The sequence below is a fragment of the Callithrix jacchus genome, chromosome 4 (genome assembly GCF_049354715.1).
Source record: "Callithrix jacchus isolate 240 chromosome 4, calJac240_pri, whole genome shotgun sequence".
NCBI lineage: Eukaryota > Metazoa > Chordata > Mammalia > Primates > Cebidae > Callithrix > Callithrix jacchus.
In genome coordinates this window covers 28,447,730-28,467,921 of record NC_133505.1, presented here as the reverse complement: position 1 = coordinate 28,467,921, position 20,192 = coordinate 28,447,730, and the positions used below count along the sequence as shown (strand labels likewise).

The window sequence follows — 20,192 nt, the reverse complement described above, 5'->3', positions numbered from 1 at the left end:
GAGATCTCATGGGAAAAAGCAATGCAAAGATCAAGCAAAATGCCCCTCCACTGACTTTGACGATGAAGCCAGGGAACGCAAGGACTGCAGCTGCAGTAGCTGGAACAGCAAAGAGGAGCCTCCGGAGGAGTCTGGCCCCATGGAACCCATTTTCAACCTCCAACCTCAGAACTATAAGACAATAAACACGTGCTGTTTAGCCACAAATCCATAGGCATCTGTTACAGCAGCCACAGGAAACCAAGACAATAACTAATACACCTGGTTTGCTGTCCTTGTTTAAACATTTTGTTTTCAAATTTTTTTTTTTTTTTTTTTTTTTGAGACAGAGTCTCACTTTGTTGCCAGGCGCCAGGTTGGAGTGCAATGACACAATCTCGGCTCATTGCAACCTCCGCCTCCTGGGTTCAAGCAATTCTCCTGCTTCAGCCTCCCAGGTAGCTGGGATTACAGGCATGTGCCACCATGCCCAGCTAATTTTTTTGTATTTTTAGTAGAGATGGGGTTTCACCATGTTGGCCAGGATGGTCTCAATCTCTTGACCTCATCATCCAACTGCCTCGGCCTCCCAAAGTGCTGGGATAACAGGCTCGAGCCACCGCGCCCGGCCCAAATTCTTCTTTATTCATTATGGAGAACACTTGGGGCACTGGGTACTCCCAGTTTGCCAAGCCTTTCCGAACATATTTTAAGATTACTCATTTCTAATTAAGGGACAACAGAATGTGCATATTACCAAAATTCTTCTGGATATAAGGGAGTCTTTGATGACAAATAACTCCAGGATGCTGCGGAGCCTTGGGAACATCAGTAGAAACAAAAGTAGCCATTACACGGAACTGAAGCAAAATTGGGCCTATTTTTGGTTCTTTGGCTTCTAGATCACAAGAGCTGCCCTCTTATCAACTTGAGAAACAATTGGTAAAACAGGGAAACTCCTAGGTTAAGAATAAGAAAAGAGGAGGTGCCCCAGAGCAAGAAGCACAGCCTGTGAGGCCTGCGTGTCAGGACTCAAAGCCAGCGGACACTCTGACACATGGGGTCTTCCTTGGTGTGGGGACATGACTTCTGACTTTGTCCCCAAGAAGCCTCAGCCCATGTGGAGACGGCTCCTCCATGAACCAAAAATAATAATAAAAAAAGACAGAAATAGGCTGGGCACAGTGGTTCACGCCTGTAATCCCAGCACTTTGGGAGGCCGAGGTGGGCAGATCATCTGAGGTCAGGAGTTCAAGACCAGCCTGGCCAACATGGTGAAACCCCGTCTCCACTAAAAATACAAAAATGAGTCAGGTGTGGTGGCACGTGCCTATAGTCCCAGCTACTCAAGAGGCTGAGGCAGCAGAATCACTTGAAACCAGGAGGCAGAGAAGCAGTGAGCCGACATCTCACCACTGCACTCCAGCCTGGGTAACAACAGTGAAACTCCGTCTCAAAAAAAGAAAAAAACAGAGGTAAGTATAAGGTCAGCTGGCCAGGGAAAAGTCCCACATGCTTCCCCAACCCCGTCCAAGACTATTCTACCATCAATACACATTTTCCCCTCAAATGCTGAAGGACTCTTAAACTTTTTTATTTATTTATTTTTCCACAGAGACAAGGTTCTTGCCATCTTGCCCAGGCTGCTCTCGAACTCCTGGCCTCAAGTGATCTTCCTGCTTCAGCCTCCCAAAGAGCTGAGATTACAGCCAGGCACCACCACGCCAGCCTGAAGACTTTTAATTCAAACGGAAATGCCAACCTAAGAAAGGCCAATAATCAAACACTCTGTCTCTGGCAATATCCCTGAGAATCTGTTTCAGGCACTGACCTTTATATCAATAACTTCAACAAGGCAAAGCCACCCTTGTCTGAAGACACACCCACTGGGGAGGGGCCTGTCTGGCCAGCCCAGGGTACACCATCTGGGGCAGAAGAGAAGTCAGTGTACATGGGTTTCACTGTGTCAGGGGGTTTAATTTGAAACAGTGAACTGGAGAAACCAAACCGGGGTATTCAGAGGAGATGGTGTGAGTCGGGAGCGAGACAGGGTTTCCAGTCCTGGCTCTGGTGTCCTGGGCAAATCATTTGACTTCTGCTATCAGTTCCTTCTCGTGTGAGGAAAAGCATGGTCCGGATAATCTGGGTTCCGTTCCATCTCTAACATTCAATCATTCTTAATACCAAATGCAGAAAGAAGAGCAAAAATGTAGCTCGATTTTCAAAGCCCACAAAGAGGCCAGTAATGATATTCCAGTTCTTAGCTGAAAACACTGCTGACACGTGAAAGGTAAAATTCTATCTATGCCTTACAAAAAAATTGCTGAGCCAAAAAGAAACAATAAATCAAGGATGCCCTGGAGATTTAGTTTGCTTAGCAGAAACAATGTTAATCATTAAATAACTGAATACCCTACTCCTGATAAACTCCCTTACGTCAAATAGCAAGTGATACTTCCCATGCTTCCTTAACAAGGTAAGAATTACCTATCTGGCTGGCAGCGGCGGCCCATGCCTGTAATCCCAGTACTTTGAGAGGCCAAGGCAGATAGAAATGAGGTCAGGAGTTCGAGGCCAGCCTGGCCAACGTAGTGAAACTCTGTCTTTACTAAAAATGCAAAAGTTAGCTGGACTTAGTGGCAGACACCTGTAAGTCCAGCTCCTCGGGAGCCTGAGGTAGGAGAATTGCTTGAACCCAGGAAACGGAGGTTGCAGTGAGCCGAGATCGTGCCACTACACTCCAGCCTGAGCGACAGAGAGACTTTGCCTCAAAAAAAAGAAAAAAAAAATTGCCTACTTCAGCCGCCACCAGCACGGCTGATGATAAACATGAGTCCTTTAACTCCCCAAACAGGAACAAGATCAAAGTATCTGTCACCCCATCTTTGTGTAACTTTGTTCTGATAGTTCTAGCAAAGGCAAATACAACTCATGAAACATAATGAGAAAAGAGTCCGAACGGAGACAAAATGAGCGTAGTTAGCAAACAATTTGATGGTCTACCTGAAAAACAGCCAGAATCAATAGAATACTCTTAAAACTGAAAAATAATGGAGTAAACTGTGCTACAAAAAAAAAAAAAAAAAAAAACAGACCCCAGTAGAAACATGTGCAAAGGACATGAACAGATTTACCCCCAAAAAAAGAAAGACAATAGCTAACCATTATATTTAAAAGTTTCAACTTCAGAAAAAAAGTATCACTTTTTTGACATACACTAGATGCTAGGTCTGCATTGAAAGACCCTTACCCTATGAGATAGCTGCTGAGAACACCTAGGTTTTATAAGCAAAGAAATCGAGCCTTAGCTCTTTGTATCTTGTCCCAGAGGACCCGTCGCTACAAGTGGCAAAGTGAGGTCTGGAAGCCAGGACTTCATGGCTCTGCAATTCACTCTCTTCATCACAATGGTACACAGCCTTCCCGGAAAGCAATGGTGTACATTAAAGACACCTTTTCAAACCATGAACCTTGCAATTACAAAAACCATTCATGGCAATACTAACAAAGACGAGCAATCCTTCTCATATCATGCAAGTAATAAGGAGACACCAGGAACAGGGCTTGGCCCATATGCACTTCTGTATTTTCCATACCTACCCCATGCCATCACATCTGCCTTCTGTGAGACCATGCACACCAGGGAAGAAAACAAGATAAGCCACATTCCACCCCAAATCTTACCCAAGGGAGTTAACCCTGATGCCCACATGCACACAGCACCAGGAGAATGATGATCCTGCCCTCTTGCCTCATTCTGTTACTAAAATCCTCTCCCCAAGGGCTCATTTGCCATGCCCAGACCATGACATGTCTGTGCTGACATGATGTTTCATGGTGCCTGCCACTAGCATGTGTAAGGCCACTGACACACCTCATAACTATTCATGTCACCCTAAAAACCAGGAACCACCTGTCCCGAGGGCCAGCCCGGGAACTCTTGCCCCTGTGCTGCCACCCTCCTGCTCCAGCATAAGCCCAATAAAGCCTTGTCTGGGAAACTTTCTCTGCCTCGTGTCAATTTCCATTGCATGAGAGCCTCAGAACCCATGATCAGTAACAATACTATAAATTGGTACACCAATATTTCCTGAGTGTAATTTAGAATTATGTAAAAAATAAAAGTAAAATATAATAAAATGAAGGAAGAAAAGAAAATGTCATGAAAACATTCATACTATCTGAATTAAAAATTCTACTTCTAGGAGTTTCACTGAAGGTAAAACTCACAGGTTTTGTACATAATAAAACATTATGCACAAAAATAACTATTGAAGTACTTCATATGCTACAGAAAAATAAAACATCCTTAAAAGTCCAACAACAAAGAACCAGTTACACTCTGTCATACCTGTGATGGGATATAAATAGGACTAATAATAAAAATCATAGTAATGACATGGTAATATACAAGATTATACAGAAAAAAAGATATAAAACTATAAATACAATTTAACCTTATCCATATAAATTAAGAAGACAGGTAAGTGTAGGCATAATTTATAGACAGAATAGAAGGAAATACTATATGCCACGTTTCTGAGTAAGGGTAATTTTTATGTTTTTGTATTTCTCTGAATTTTCACATTTCTATAGCATATAATTTATGGAGGGCATCGGTTAACTCTTTTTATGAAATTGCTATATATACATTCATTTTAAAAATCAAGTAGTGCTGACAGGGCACAGTGGCTCATGACTGTAATCCCAGCACTTTGGGAGGCCAAGGCAAGTGGATCACAAGGTTAGGAGATCAAGACCATCCTGGCCAACACGGAGAAACCCCATCTCTACTAAAAATACAAAAAATTACCCAAGCGTGGTGGCACATGCCTGTAATCCCAGCTACTTGGGAGGCTGAGGCCGGAGAATTGCTTGAACCTGGGAGGCAGAGATTGCAGTGAGCTGATATCATGCCATTGTACTCCAGCCTGGGCAACAGAGTAAGACTTTGTCTCAAAAAAAAAAAAAAAAAAAATCAGGTAATGCTAAAAGAGATGTTACAAAAGACAATAAGCTCCTTCCCAGCCCTCCCAACTCCCCAGAAGCAATCACTTGCAAACCCTTTGCTCCTTCTTCTTGTATTTACCGCCATATTTCTACGTAATATGTGCATACTACTATTTTTAACCTAATGATTTTATTATTATTATTATTATTATTATTGAGATGGAATTTTGCTCTTGTTGCCTAGGCTGGAGTGCAATGGTGCAATCTTGGCTCACTGCAACCTCCACCTCCGGGGTTCAAGAGATTCTTCCAGGCTCAAGAGATTCTCCTAACCTCCAATCCCTGAGTAGCTGGGATTACAGGCATGCACCACCATGACCGGCTAATTTTTTGTATTTTTAGTAGAGATGGAGTTTCACTGTGTTGGCCAGGCTGGTCTCAAACTCCTGACCTCAGGCAATCCACCCACCTCAGCCTTCCAAAGTGCTGGGATTATAGGCATGAGCCATCATGCCTGGCCCTATTTTATTATTTTTAATTTTGTGTATATTTATTTATTTTTATTACGGTAGCAGTCCTACTCTGCTGCCCAGGCTGGAATGTAGTTGCATGATCATGGCTCACTGCAGCCTGGCACTCCTGGCCTCAAGCAATCCTCTAGCATCAGCCTCCTAAAGTGCTGGAACTACAGGCACCTGGCTAAATTCTAGAATTATCTATTGCCTTCCTAATCTAGAGGCTGAGGACCCAGCCCCTATCCACAGATTTGATTTATTATCACTAAATAGCATTTGATGCTAAGCCAGGTGGTGGGATGGAAACCCATTTCCCTTTACATTTAATGCAGATTTGCCTTATATTAATAGTGCCTTTTCCTGCTTTCCTTAGTTTTCTATGTACCTGTAGCAAATTTTCCCCAAATGGTCTACAAGTCAAACCCTTTCAGTAATTTTGTCATATGCCTGGACACTAGGAATAATCCACCAGCTGCATTTTCCTCTCCCACACGGTCTGTCACCATGCTGCTGAGCACAGGAGACTTTCATGCCAAAGAGAAATTTTCATAGACAGGGTACAAGTTTCCCTACTATAATACATGGCCAATTTACAATTTGGCAGGCTGGTCAAACTAATTTTTTTCCTCAAATACAGCACATTGCTGACAGGACAATGAAATTTTTTTTTCTTATTTATTTGTTAACAACATATTTTAATATGTCTGATTTTTAATGCTGTATGCAAACTTATAAATTGCACAAACCTCAGTAAACTTTTGAACTTTTATAAATCTAATAAATCAAGATGTACAAATCCAGTAAGCTAGCCTCTCCTAAGACTTTCAAACAGTACAATGATTACAAAACTTATTTCTATACCTGTATTATGTCTAGCAAAAGGTATTCATTAATATCACGGATTTAACTTACTTAATCTTTGTGATATTCTCCTATTTCTTTAAGGTAATAGTAATGCTTATTTTAATAGTTTCCTATAGGGAAAATTAATCTTATGGGGTTAAATCCTGTAATGGGGTTAAATTCTCTTTCAGTAAAAACAAGGTGGAGCTCCCCGGTTCATGGTCTTTGTACATCACAGCTGTTCTCAGCACAGGGCACACCTCTTTGAAGCCCAGCATATTTGACTAGTTTGGGCAGCTTTGAGCTTCAATCCCACCTTCACTGGGATTTTAGAAGGCCTCAACCAAACACCAAATTTCAGTTTCCTACAGCCTGATGTCCTTCCTTAAAATGAAACATTGCATTTTCCTCTGAGTTGCATAGATCAGTGTTGTACGGTATAACTTGGTCTTTTTGTTTAATGTTTAGGCCTTTAAGTTGGTTTGTACAACTACTATGTTTGTTAGTCCAGAAAGCTACAATAACTAAGCTTTTTACATAGCAATCATAGACACAGTGCAAACACTACTAAATTCTTTCTTGTCTTTTTAAAGCTCATCTTGTCTGTCTCATGTGAACTTATGAGCTTGGGCTTTTCACAAACAACATATTTCAATTAACTGATGTTTGTTTCCTTCTTGCTCTAATTGTCCTGGCTTGGCTAGTGGGAATCTTTACTTACTTTATCTCCAAACACGCTTGCTTTATATGCAGGGGTCCCTAGCAGGTCCATCTGTGGTCTGTTAGGAACAGGTGAGCAGCAGGTGAGCGAGCATTATTACCACCTGAGCTCCACCTCCTGGTGGCAGCATTAGATTCTCCTAGGAGAATGAACCCTCTTGTGAACTGTGTATGTGAGTGATCTAGGTTGCATGCTTGTTATGAGAATCTAATGCCTGATGATCTGTGATGGAACAGTTTCATCTTGAAACCATACCCTCCACCCCATCAATGGAAAAATTGTCCTCCATGAAACAGTCTGCTCCCTGGTACCAAAAAGGTTGGGGACCATTGCTTTAAAAAAACAGCAAAGTCTTATCAAACCATTTCATATTTTTCTAGTCCAAAGGCTAGATACTGCAGGTGCACATCACCATACGCAGTTAATTTTTTATTTTTTGTAGAGACAGGATCTCACTCTGTGGCCCGGGCTGATCCCAAACACCTGGCCTCAAGCTATCTTCCCACTTTGGCTCCCAAAGTGCTGGGATTACAGGCATGAGCCACCATGCCTAGCTTGGGAAAAATTTTAAGGCACTTGCTAATTTCCTCCAGATTGGCTCTTTGTTCTCTTTCTCTGTCAAGTACAAAATTCTTGGACTGACCTCATCTGGGACTTCCCACCTTTCTCCATGCTGTGACACACACAGAAAATGATATCAATATGGCACTTTGGGGCCAGGCTACTCGCCCCAGAGGTGACCAGCATAGAGCTCCAGCCACCCAGATTCCCCAGGTTGGAGGGAACAGCTAACCTGCCCAGGGCACAACACCTGCACAGAGGCTAGAAAGTTCTGCTCTGGGGCGGGGTGTGGTAGCTCACACCTGTAATCCTAGCAATTTGGGAGGCTGAGGCAGGTGGAATACCTGAGCTTAGGAGTTTGAGACCAGCCTGGGCAACACAATGAAACCCATCTCTACTAAAACAAAAATAATTACCCGGGTGTAGTGGTGTGTGCCTGTAGTCCCAGCTACTTGGGAGGCTGAGGCAGAATTGCTTGAACCTGGGAAGTGGAGGTTTCAGTGAGCTGAGATCTCACCACTGCACTCCAGCCTAGGTGACAGAGCGAGATTCTGTCTCAAAAAAAAAGGAAAATTTTGCTATGGAAGATTGAAATTGGACCCCTTCTTACATACACCATCTAAAAAGTCAACTCAAGATGGATTAAATACTTAAATGTAAAAGCCAAAACTATAAAAATCCTGGAAGGCAATCTAGGCAATACCATTCTAGACATAGGAACGGGCAAAGATTTCATGACAAAGACACCAAAAGCAATCGCAGCAAAAGTAAACATTGACAAATGGGATCTAATTAAACTTAAGAGCTTCTGCACAGCAAAAGAAACTATCAATAAACAGCCAACCTACAGAATGGAAGAAAATATTCACAAACTATCACTGAAAAAGGTCAACTATCCAGCATCTGTAAGGAACTTAAACACATTTACAAGAAAACGAACAACTCCATTAAAAATTAGGCAAAGGATATGAACAGACACTTTTCAAAAGAAGACATTCATGCAGCCAACAGGCATATGAAAAAAGGCTCCATATCACTGATCATTAGAGAAATGCAAATCAAAACCACAATGAGATGCCATCTCACACCAGTCAGAATGACTATTATTAAAAAGTCAATAAGGAAGAGATACTGGCAAGGTTGTGGAGAAAAGGCAACACTTATACACTGCTGGTGGAAGTAAAATAGTTCAACCACTGTGGAAAGCAGTGTGGCAATTCTTCAAAGAGCTAAAAACAGAACTACCATTCAACCCAGCAATCTCATTACTGAGTATACACCCAGAAGAATAGAAATCATTCTACCACAAAGAAATATGCATGTAAATGTTCACTGCCACACTATTCACAATAGCAAAGACATGGAATCAACCTAAATGCCCATGAATGACAAAAGGGATAAAAAATTGTGGTACATATACACAATGGAATACAATGTAACCATGAAAAAGAATGAGATCATGTGTTTTGCAGGAACATGGATGGAACTGGATACCATTATCCTTAGCAAACTAACACAGGAAACAGAAAACCAGATACCTCATGTTCTTACTTATGAATGGAAGCTAAATGATGAGAACATGAACAGAGAAAGGGGAGCAACAAACACTGGGGCCTACCAGAGGATGGAAGGTGGAGGGTGGAGGGTGGGAGGAGGGAGACGGACAGAAAGAATAGCTATTGGGTACTAGGCTTAGTACCTGGGTGACGAAGTAAGCTGAACAAGAAACCCCTGTGACATGAGTTTACCTATGTAACAAACCTGCACATGTATCCTGAACATAAAATGTAGGTTTAAAAGGTTAAAAAAAGAGAGAGAAAAATATTTTTTTAAATGAATGATCTGTTCTGACCTTATTCCCTCACTTGCATTTTCCATCATGACATTATTCCATTTTGCTTTCTATACTAATTCTTCAGATACCATCATTATAGTTTATTGAGTCTAAAAATGCCTTGTATTGGAACTGGCCTTAACTTAAAATACTTAGTTTACATGTATGTAATGTAATGACATAAATGACCAAAGTACTTTTGTCTTTCGTGGCACCACATCACAATGGATGCGATTACTCAGATAGGGTCCTGCAATGAGAACACACGCCATCTATGCTGATAACAGCAGCCATTGGGTTCATCCCAGCACACACAACAGCCCCGGCAGCACAAGGCCGGCCCAGGGCCTTAAACAAAAGGTCACTGAACACATCAGATCTCATCTCATCAGGACTGACCCACACCAGGAAGGACGCAGGCAGCTGCAGGGTATGCCTGTCATTAGGCACAAGGGCATCCCAGAAAGAAGTGCCCAGAAAATGGACTCAGGTGCCTCCTCCCATCTGAGTATTCCTGACAGCATGTGAATATCAATTTTCTGTGCCTGTTTTCCAAAGCCATGCTTTAAGACAAAAAAGAAGAAGAAATTAACTTAAATGCCAATTTGTGGTTAAAGTTTCCCCCATGTCCTTTTTGCCTTAAAGACATCAAAGCTTGTAATAGTTTGCCTGTAGGGAGTTTAAAACATAGATTGGTAAGAAGATCTGGGCTGGTCCACACGATAGTCTCCACTGGTCTGAGCGACCTGGAAAGCGCTGCGGAACTGGGCAAGCCCCGCCCGGCCAGGTCAGTGAACACAAGCCGGGGGCCCTACTGGCAGCCGTTGGCACTGACCACCGCCCCACGCGCCGCCTCTCTCCGCCTCCGGCCCTCCCTGGCTCCCAACGCGCGGCGCCCCAAGACTGAGTACGGGTCCTCTAGGTCGCGAGGCGGGCGGGGTATGTCACTGAGGCCGAAGGGACGGCGGGGGTCACATGTGGCCGGGGAGGCTCTGTGCCGCCCCCATCCCACGCAGGCCGCCTCGAGGCCTCAGTGGGCGCTGGCCCTGGGCGCCCGGGGTCCGGGGGTACGGGATCCGCGGCGTCACCTGCCGGGCTAGCCGCCACGCACGACTCACCGGACCGCGTCACCGTCCTCTGCTGCTGCGGGGCTCCGGAAGGGAATCTGAGCCGGGCGCTCGCCCAGGCCCCCGCCTCCTGGGACTGCTGGGGTCACCGCCCCGCGCGGCCACGCCCCACTTTCTGGGCAGCCGCGTCCACGCGCGTTCCGGGCCACGCGCACCCCCTGCTCCCCCTCCCCGGCTTTCCCGACGTGGGAACGGCAAATCCAAGTCAGCGTGCCCAAGCCAGACACTTACTCCAGGTGGGTAGCGGAGCGGCGGGCAGAGGCGCCGGAGCGCCCAGGACCTCAAATACTCGCGGGGAGGCGGGCGGAACCCCGGGAGGCAAGCCAGCGCCGCCCGCCCCGAGCCCGGCGAGAGAGGCGGTGCGGGAAGTGCGGGTCCGGTAGTGCGCCGCCACCAGCCTGCCCACAGTACAGGGCGCCACCAGCGTGTTTATCGTGCCTCTGGAGAAACTGAATGTTGGCCTGTTTTCAGAAAAGAGCCGGCTCCTCGTACATGGGCATTCATTGGGCAGTGCAGAACACGCATTTAAAAATGAGCAGACTAACCCGGTCTCTACTAAAAATACAAAAGTTAGCCGGGCGTGTTGGCGCGCGCCTGTAGTCCCAGCTACTCAAGAGGCTGACAGGAGAATCGCTTGAACCCAGGAGGTTGCAGAGAGCCGAGATCGCGCCACTGCTCTCCAGCCTGGGCGACAGAGCGAGACTCTATCTCAAAAAAAAAGAAAAGAAAAAAAAGAGCACTCTAGAGACGGGTCACAAAGACTTTGCTGATAAAACAGCTTGAGGCAAAGAAGCCAGTCAGGGCCAGGCGCGGTGGCTCACACCAGTAATCCCAGCACTCTGGGAGGCCAAGGCGGGCAGATCACTTGAAGTCAGGCGTCCCAGACCAGCCTGGCCAACATGGCAAAACTCGTCTCTCCTAAAAATACAAAAATTAGCCGAATGTGGTGGCGCACCACCTCCTGAGCCTGTGATCGATCCCAGCTGCTCAGGAGGCTGAGACAGGAGAATCACTTGAACCCAGGAGGCGGAGGTTGCAGTGAGCCGAGATCGCGCCACTGCACTCCAGCCTGGACCGTCTCAAAAAAGAAAGAACGAAAGAAAGAAAGAGAGAGAAGGAAAGAAAAGAAAAAAAGCAGACTTTGGGCCTTTGCGCGGCAAAAAGGAACAGTCAGCAGAGTAAACAGACAATCTTCACCAACTGTACATCTGACAAAGGACTAATATCCAGAATCTACAATAAAGCCAAACAAATAAACAATTAAAAAAAAACAATCCCATCAAAAATTGCTCTGGCATGAATAGACAATTCTCAAAATAAAATATACAAATGGCCAACAAACGTGAAAAAATGCCCAACATCACTAATGATCAGGGAAATGCACATCAAAACCACCACAACGCGATACCACACCTTACTCCCGAAAGAAAGGCCATAATCAAAAAATGATAGATGTTGGCATGGTTTCAGTGAACAGGGAACACCTCTACACTGCTGATCGGAATGCAAAATAGTACAACCACTGTGGAAAATTGTGTGGAGATTCCTTAAAGAACTAAAAGTAGATCTACCGTTTGATCCAGCAATCACACTACTGGATATCTACCCAGAGGAAAAGAAGTCATGATATGAAAAAGATATTTGCACATGCATCTTTATAGTAGCACAATTCACACTCGCAAAAACATGAAACCAAACCCATCAGTCAAACCCAAATGCCCATCAGTCAACAAGTGCATGAAGAAACTGTGGTATACATATACAGTGGAATGCTACTCAGGGTAAAAAGGAATGAATTAATGGTATTCCCAACCTGAATGGGATTGGAGACCATTGTTCTAAGTGAAGTAACTCAGGAATGGAAAAACAAACATGGTACTTCTTACTCATAAGTGGGAACTAACCTATGAGGATGCAAAGGCGTAAGAATGATACAGTGGACTTTGGGGACTTAGGGGAAAAGTGTAGGAGGGGTGAGGGATAAAAGGCTACAAATTGAGTTCACTGTATACTGCTCGGGTGATGGGTGCACCAAAATCTCACAAATCACCACCAAAGAACTTAGGTAACCAAATACTACATGTTCTCCAAAAACCTATGGAAAATAAAACACTTTAAAAAAAAACTTATAAATTTAAAAATAAATGTATAAAAATCAGCAGAGCCCACACTATTGAGCTGTGTGTTGAAGGACTTCTGGTTCTTTCCAGGCCCATAGGAATTAGACCCCAGGGTATGACAGATTAGCCAAATAAGTATGAAAACTCTATCTGCCATCTTAAACAGAACAGTCTTGGAGAACAGAAACATCTGACGTAAATGAAAGTAGGGAAAATGCTAGCCAGGTGTTTTAAATGGTTCAGTTTTGAAAACTCAAGCTATTTTACTCCCTCCCTCCTTATCCTAAGGCTGAGTTTCTCAACATGGACACTGTTGCCCGCATGAGCCAGATAACTCTTAGTTACAAGGGCTGTCCTGGCTTTACAGATGCTTCACAGTATCTCTGGCCCTTCTACCCAGTGGATGCTACTTGCAAACCACACGCCCTTCCCCAGTTGTGACTTCATTAGTCTTTAGTGATATAAATTGCAAATATTTCCCCCCAGCTTGTCATCTGTTTTCTGGCATTGCTTCTGGGGATTTTGGAATATACTTTTTAAATGTAGTCAACTTTAACAATTTTTCTTTTATTGTTTCTGGATTTGAGTCATAGAAAATTTTTCTCTATTCACAAGGAGCAATCTTTAGATTGTTTCTGGATTTTGTTTCTGAATATTGAGTCACATTTTCTGGATTTTGAGTCAGAAAATCTTTCTCTATTCACAAAGAACAATCAAGAACTGAGAGTACTTGAACATACAGCTCAATAGTGTTGGCTCTGCTCATTTTTATACATTTATTTTTATATTTAAATCTCTATTCACAAAGAGAAATATCTTAAAAAAAGAATCTCTAGATTATAGAGTTCACCAATATTTTCTTCTAGCATCTGTACAGTTTCCTTTTTTATATTTAGATTGCTGATCCCTTTAAAGTTTATTCTGGTGAATGGGAAATACAGATCCAATTTTAACTCACTTTCAAGTGACTCATTTTTTTCACCTCTGTTTATTGAAAACCCCTACTTTCACTAATGTCTTCACATGCCACCTATGTTATTTATCAAAGAGCTACATATACTTGGGTCTGATTCTAGACTATTTCGTTCTGTTGATCAGATTAGTTCAATTATAGAGGTTTACTTATATGATTTAATATCTTCTACAGTGCATTCTCCTTACTGTTCTTCTACTTCAAATTTTCCTGACTATCCTTGCTGCTTTTTCTCCCATACAAACTTTTTTTTTCCCAGATGGAGTCTCACTTTGTCACCCAGGCTGGAGCGCAGTGGTGCAATCTCAGCTTTCTGCAAGCTCCATCTCCTGAGTTCAAGCAATTCTCTTGCCTCAGACTCCCGAGTAACTGGGATTACAGGCACATGTCACCATGCCCGGCTAATTTTTGTGTTTTTAGTAGAGATGAGGTTTCACTATGTTGTCCGGCTGGTCTAGAACTCCTGAACTCATGATCTGCCCTCCTTAGCCTCCCAAAGTGCTGGGATTACAGGTGTGAGCCACTGCACCTGGTCTCTCCCATACAAACTTTGTCAACTTGTCCAGCTCTAAAAAAAAAAAAAAAATCCTGTTGGTGGTGCATGGTGGCTTACACCTGTAGTCTCAGCACTTTGGGAGGCCAAGGAGGGTGGATCATGAGTTCAGGAGTTCTAGACCAGCCTGGCAATCATGGTGAAACCTCATGTCTACTAAGAATACAAAAATTAGCCAGGTGTGGTGATGTGCACCTTTAATTCCAGCTGCTTGGGAGTCTGAAGTAGGAGAATTGCTTGAACCCGGAAGGCAAAAGTTGCAGTGAGCTGAGATGGAACCATTGCACTCCAGCCTGGGTGACAGAGCAAGTCCCTATCTCAAAACAAAAATTTTGTTTTTTAATAAAATTAAAGTATAGACAAACAGGCCAGTTGCAGTGGCTCACACCTGTAATCCCAGCACTTTGGGAGGCAGAGGTGGGTGGATCACCAGAGCGAGACTCCGTCTCAAAAATTAAAATTAAAATTAAAAAAAAATAATAAATCTTGTTGGTAATTTATTTGAAAGATATTGAATTTACATATTACCTTGTTATAAACCAACATTTGTTCTTTGATTTAGCTGTTCTAGCCAATAACATGCTGGGTCTTTCTATTCATTCAAGTAATATTTCCTTTTTCCTTTAAAGTTTTCTTCATGTAAGATTTGCACATTTCTTGTTTAGTTTATTTCTTTTATTTTTTTTTTTTTTGAGTGAGATGGAGTCTCACTTTGTCACCCAGGCTGGAGTACAGCGCCACTGTACTCAGCCCACTGCAATCTCTGCCTCCTGAGTTCAAGCGATTCTCTTGCCTCAGCCTCCCAAGTAGCTACAACTACAGGTGTGCGCCACCACGCCCAGCTAATTTTTGTATTTTTAGTAGAGACAGGGTTTCACCATGTTGGTTAGGATGGTCTCAACCTCTTGACCTTGTGATCTACCCACCTCATCTTCCCAAAGTGCTGAGATTCCAGGCGTGAGCCACCACACCCAGCCTGGTTAGTGTATTTCTAGTTATTTTATCTCTTTGTTGATATTGTATGTAATCAAGTTTTTACCATTATATTTTCCACTAGCTTTTGTTTGTGGATGAGAAAATTGTTTTTATGTACTAACTTTATAACCTGCTGCCTTACTGAATTTTCTTACTATTTTTATTTTTTATTAATTCTTTTAAGTCATCTATAGCTATACTGTATCACCTATAAATAGAAATAGTTGTACTTCTTTCTCCAATGTTCGTCTCTCTAAATATTTTCTCTTGTTTGATTGCATTGGCTGACACCTTCAATAGTGCAAATTGCCTAACCACTTGTGTCGTTAGTATCTACAAAATGAAAGGGTGAGCCCATATGGTTTCACCAAAGGGCAAGGCATTCTTAACCTCAATTGCTTCTTCTCAAAATAGGTTTACTGGGCAGGGAGACCTAGGAAGGGGTTCTGTAGTCTGGCATTCTCTACCATCCTGCCTGGATTGAAATTAGTTTGAAGAACTATTTCCAAATTATGTAATTTAATAATTCTGGGCTCACCCTCCTCCTAGAAAGACATATCTGGCATAAAGTTGTTTCATACATATTTATCACATTTTCATTACATCAAATTCTAACAGTCTTATAATAAAAAAACAATCAAAACCAAAAGTAGCCAGGTTTTTAATAATAAATGAGATGAGCACACGATTGGAGAACTGCTCTGATGAGTGGCTCTGATGCTCACGGGACAATGGCCTGGACTTGCAGTTGTCTAGAGTCAAACGTGAAAAAGTCGTTTGATGTGGCACCACTGGAAATGCCTGCAAGCCACTTTCTTTCTCTCTTTTTAGCCATTTGCAGAGGGGAAAGGAGAGGGGGTGCTGGCATTCTCTAAAAGAGACCCCCGGAAAACCCATCTCCAGAGCCTCATGCCTGGAGGTCTAAAGGTAACATTCAGGCCCTTCTGTATTTTTTCTCTTTCCCCTCTTTCTCATTTAATAAAAAATTGGGCAATCATGCAATATATACTTGGGGCTAACCTCCTGGTGGAGAGTCTTGACCTTTCTCTGGACCCAGAGTGAGGAAGGAAAGATAAGCCGGGGTGAATCAATGGACTTCCCAATCTCATTTGAGTTTCCCTCAGAACTTTTTAGGGACTGGGCCTTCACTCAAGAAATTCCCCAGGTAGCTGTCTTGAAAACTGAGTTCAGGGTGCCTCTAAGCTATCTCAGTGCCAGGCGATGGTGGAGGAGAGATTAATGCCAGTTTTAGAGGACACTAGAGAGCCGAAGGCAGGAGTCTTGTAGTCCACTTGCAGAGGATCACACTCACAACTGCTGCTCAACAGAATCGGTGATTCATGGGTGTTTAATGTTCAGGAAATTATTTCAAACATAAGATGTCATAACAAAGACCGACTCCAGGAAAAGTCTTTTTCTTTCCCACCAGCTTAATTGGTCCCTGCTGCTAACCATGACTAAAAACACGACTTTTACTTAGCAATTTTTTTAAACTCCTCTGGATAGGGACTAGTTCCACTTTGGTTTGAAAGGACTTCAGTACTCCATGTACAATAAAAGTAAACAAAGTCTTTCTGGTGTATAAACCAAAAAACATCTGAGAAAAGTATCAATCAACTTAGAAGTTTATTTTACCAAAGTTAAGGACATGCCCATGATATAGACTCAGGAGGTCCTGAGAACATGTGCCTAATGTGTTTGGAGCACAGCTTGGTTTTATGCATTCTGGGGAGACACAAGACATCAATCAATACATATAAGATGTACATTCGTTTGGTTTGGAAAGGTGAAACAACTGGAAGTGGGTGGAGAGGCTCCAGGTCATAGGTAGTATGATATAGCTGGCCTGGAGTTAGAACCTGAACAATGTCATTTTATAAAATACAAGACTGTTTTTTAAATAAGTTGTAAAGGCTGCCCATTCTCCTCACAAAAACTACTGGCCTTAGCTTCTGTAAATAAGACTGCTAGTTTACTTTGCAGAATGCAGAGAAGTAAAGCTGCTCACCTTCTCTTATCAGTAACTGCCAGAGTTGCTAGCCAATAATAACCAGAATAAGCAGCCCGAGTTAATTCCATCCTGGCTCCTGCAACCCGTAATAAGTAACTAAAGATCTGTACCCCTACCCAGATAATGTATAAACTAATGTTTATCTTGACTTCTGTAAACCACTTAAGTAACAATCGGAATGACGAAAGTCCCCTGGCCCTTGGAATGTCCGGAGCGCCCCTCACCCTCCTCTCTGCCAGGGAGGTGATTTACGGAATCCACTAGCCTTCGAAATGTCTGAAGCCTTTCATCCCCATCCCCGCTCCTCAACCCCGCTCCCAAGGTGGTTTTACGGGTATAAAAAGGTCTTGTCACCCTTCTTTCTCTGCCATGGGTTGGAGAGACGTGAGTGCTCCGTGGTCGCCGGCAATAAACCCTGCAATTTGGCATCCTTTTGTCTTGTTGTTGACTTTCTGTGCTCGGTCCAGTATAATGGTAGATTCAAAGATTTTCTGATTTGCGATTGGTTTGAAAGAGTTTATCTGAAGACCTGGAATCAACAGGAGGCACTATCTGGGTTACAATAAGGGGTTGTGGAGACCAAGGTTCTTATTATACAGATGAAGCCTCCGGGTAGTAGGCTTCAGAGAAAATAGATTGTAAATGTCTCTTATCAGACTTAAAAAGTGCCAGACTCTTAGTTAATTCTCTTCTGGATCAGGAAAAAGACCTGGAAAAGGGAAGCGATTCTCTACAGAATGTAGATTTCCCCCACAAGAGACAGCTTTGCAGGGCCATTTCAAAATAGGCCAACTAAAAACATTTTGAGGTAAAATAATTTCTCTCAGGGCCTGCTATCTGTCATGTGATACTAGAGTCTAGCTGGAATTTGATGTCTGATGGCTAAAAAAAAAAAGCTGTTTTATTGGTGTTAGAACTGAAAGGGGCATTTCTCATTCCCAAGGCATTAGTTATAGAGGAACAGTAGGTGGGATGGACAAAAACAGAGTCTGATTCAGGCCATACGCACATGGAGAGAGTCATCTGAGAACACTCTTTCAAGAAACTTACCTGAGAAGAATGAGAAGGCGAACTGGAGCTGGAGGTGGGACCATGTCTTTTGAGATAGGAGCCTTGGCGGAGATCCATACAATGTGTGAGGAGAGGTATCACACCTCTTTCACCCCTACAAATTGATACTCTCATATTTAAAATCTGAGTTAAGGCCCAAAAGGCCCGGCAAGGTGGCTCACACCTGTAATCCCAGCACTTTGGGAGGCTGAGGTGGGCGGATCACTTGAGGTTAGTAGTCTGAGACCAGCCTGGCCAACATGGTGAAACCCCGTCTCCACTAAAAATACAAAAAAAAAAAAAATTAGCTGGGCATGGTGGCGCGTGCCTGTAATCCCAGCTACTCAGGAGGCTGAGGCAGGAGAATTGCCTGAACCCAGGAGGCAGAGGTTACAGTGAGCTGAGATCGCGCCATTGCATTCCAGCCTGGGTAACAAGAGCGAAACTCTGTCTCAAAAAAAAAAAAAAAAAAGAGCCAGGTGGGCAGGTGCCCATTCAGTTGGGATCAACCACAGCTGACTGCGCAGCCTCCCTTGAGCTCCCAGGACTTTGCTGAAGGGAGTGGGGTTAATTTGCATGAAGAGCTCAGGAAAACTGCTCCTCAGGTGCCCAGTTAGAGACTAGTGGGCTTCACCAGAGTAGTGCTGACCACGGCTACAAAGCTCCGGTGACAACAAAGCTCCTAAAACTGAAAGAGTAAGCACGCAAACAGAAATAACTGCAGGCCGGGCACAGTGACTCACGCCTGTAATCCCAGCACTTTGGGAGGCCAAGGTGAGTGGATCTCAAGGTCAGGAGTTCGAGATCAGCCTGGCCAATACTGTGAACCCCATTTCTACTAAAAATACAAAAATTGACCGGGCATGGTGGCTCACAACTGTAGTCCCAGCACTTCAGGAGGCCAAGGCGGGTGGATCACGTGAGGTCAGGAGTTCAAGACCAGCCTGACCAACATGGAGCCCACCTCTTCTAATAATACAAAATTAGTGGGGCATGGTGGCACAAGCCTGTAATCCCAGCTACTTGGGTGGCTGAGGCAGGAGAGTCACTTGAACCTGGGAGGCAGAGGTTGCAGTGAGCTGAGATCGCACCACTACACGCCAGCCTGGGCAACAAAGTGAGACTCTGTCTCAAAAAAAAAAAAAATTGGTTGCAAACAGGACTCAGTGATTATGAGGCTACATTCAGTCAGTGTGTGTCTGATGCCATGGTGAACACACCCCTTGCGCCCTGCCGCCATGGCACAAAGGGTGCTCTGGGAGACATGGGCTGGAATTGGACCTGCATTGCAGCCAGGCGGCCTTGGAGACCTAGAAGGGGACCTCCTTGGGCAAACTTAATGCTCCCCCTGAAGGGATCCCTTGGAAGATCCCTGGGGCTTTGACACAAAGTGCAAAGGGTTTAATTCCAAAACCTAGGTTCGGGTATTACAGAGTACTAAGACATGCATTCTCATTATGTCTACTTAGTGAAGGGTGGGCAGACATTTTCATTATTTTTGGGTTGGTTGGTTTGTTTGTTTTTGAGACAGATGCTCACTGTTGCCCAGGCTGGAGTGCAGTGATGGAATCTTGGCTTAATAAAACATCTGCCTCCTGGGTTCAAGTGATTCTCCTGCCTCCGCCTCCCAAGTAGCTGAGATTACAGGCTCCTAGCTAATTTTCATATTTTTAGTAGAGACGGGGTTTCACCATGTTGGCCAGGATGGTCTCAAACTCCTGACCTCTGGTGATCCAACCGCCTCAGTCTCCTAAAGTGCTGGGATTACAGGCATGAGCTACCACACCTGGCCCATTTTCATTATTTTTAAACAAAGGCAAGCAATTTACTTTCTTGGTGCTCACCTGAAGTAGAGAACCTCAACCCCTTACCACAAAAACAGTTAATCTGTTCACTGAGCCCCAAGGACGAAGCAGGCAGGGTCGAGAGAGGGGCTACCGCAGCCTTCCTCTCTGACTCCTCCCACCTAACCATTCCCTC

General features: G+C 43.8%; 1 protein-coding gene across 10 annotated transcripts in view; it reads right to left on the bottom strand.

Moving 5' to 3' along the window:
* Nucleotides 1–20,192, bottom strand: part of LOC108587750 (serpin B6) — a 39,063-nt gene that overhangs the window by 14,917 nt on the left and 3,954 nt on the right. The window contains exons 1-2 of one of the 10 annotated variants that reach the window (XM_054253773.2): nt 9,422–9,557; nt 7,009–7,066 (exon numbers count right to left, since the gene is read on the bottom strand). The exons of 2 other annotated variants lie outside the window; for them this stretch is intronic. Coding sequence is in view for 4 of the 8 variants with exons in the window: in XM_078368451.1 (XP_078224577.1) it covers nt 18,213–18,256 (44 nt within the window). In the remaining 4 variants the exon portion in view is untranslated. Of the gene's footprint in view, nt 1–7,008; nt 7,067–9,421; nt 9,558–9,948; nt 10,788–18,212; nt 18,328–20,192 lie in introns of those variants that run through there. 7 more of the 10 variants (XM_078368451.1, XM_054253769.2, XM_054253774.2 and 4 more) reach the window with 7 other exon arrangements.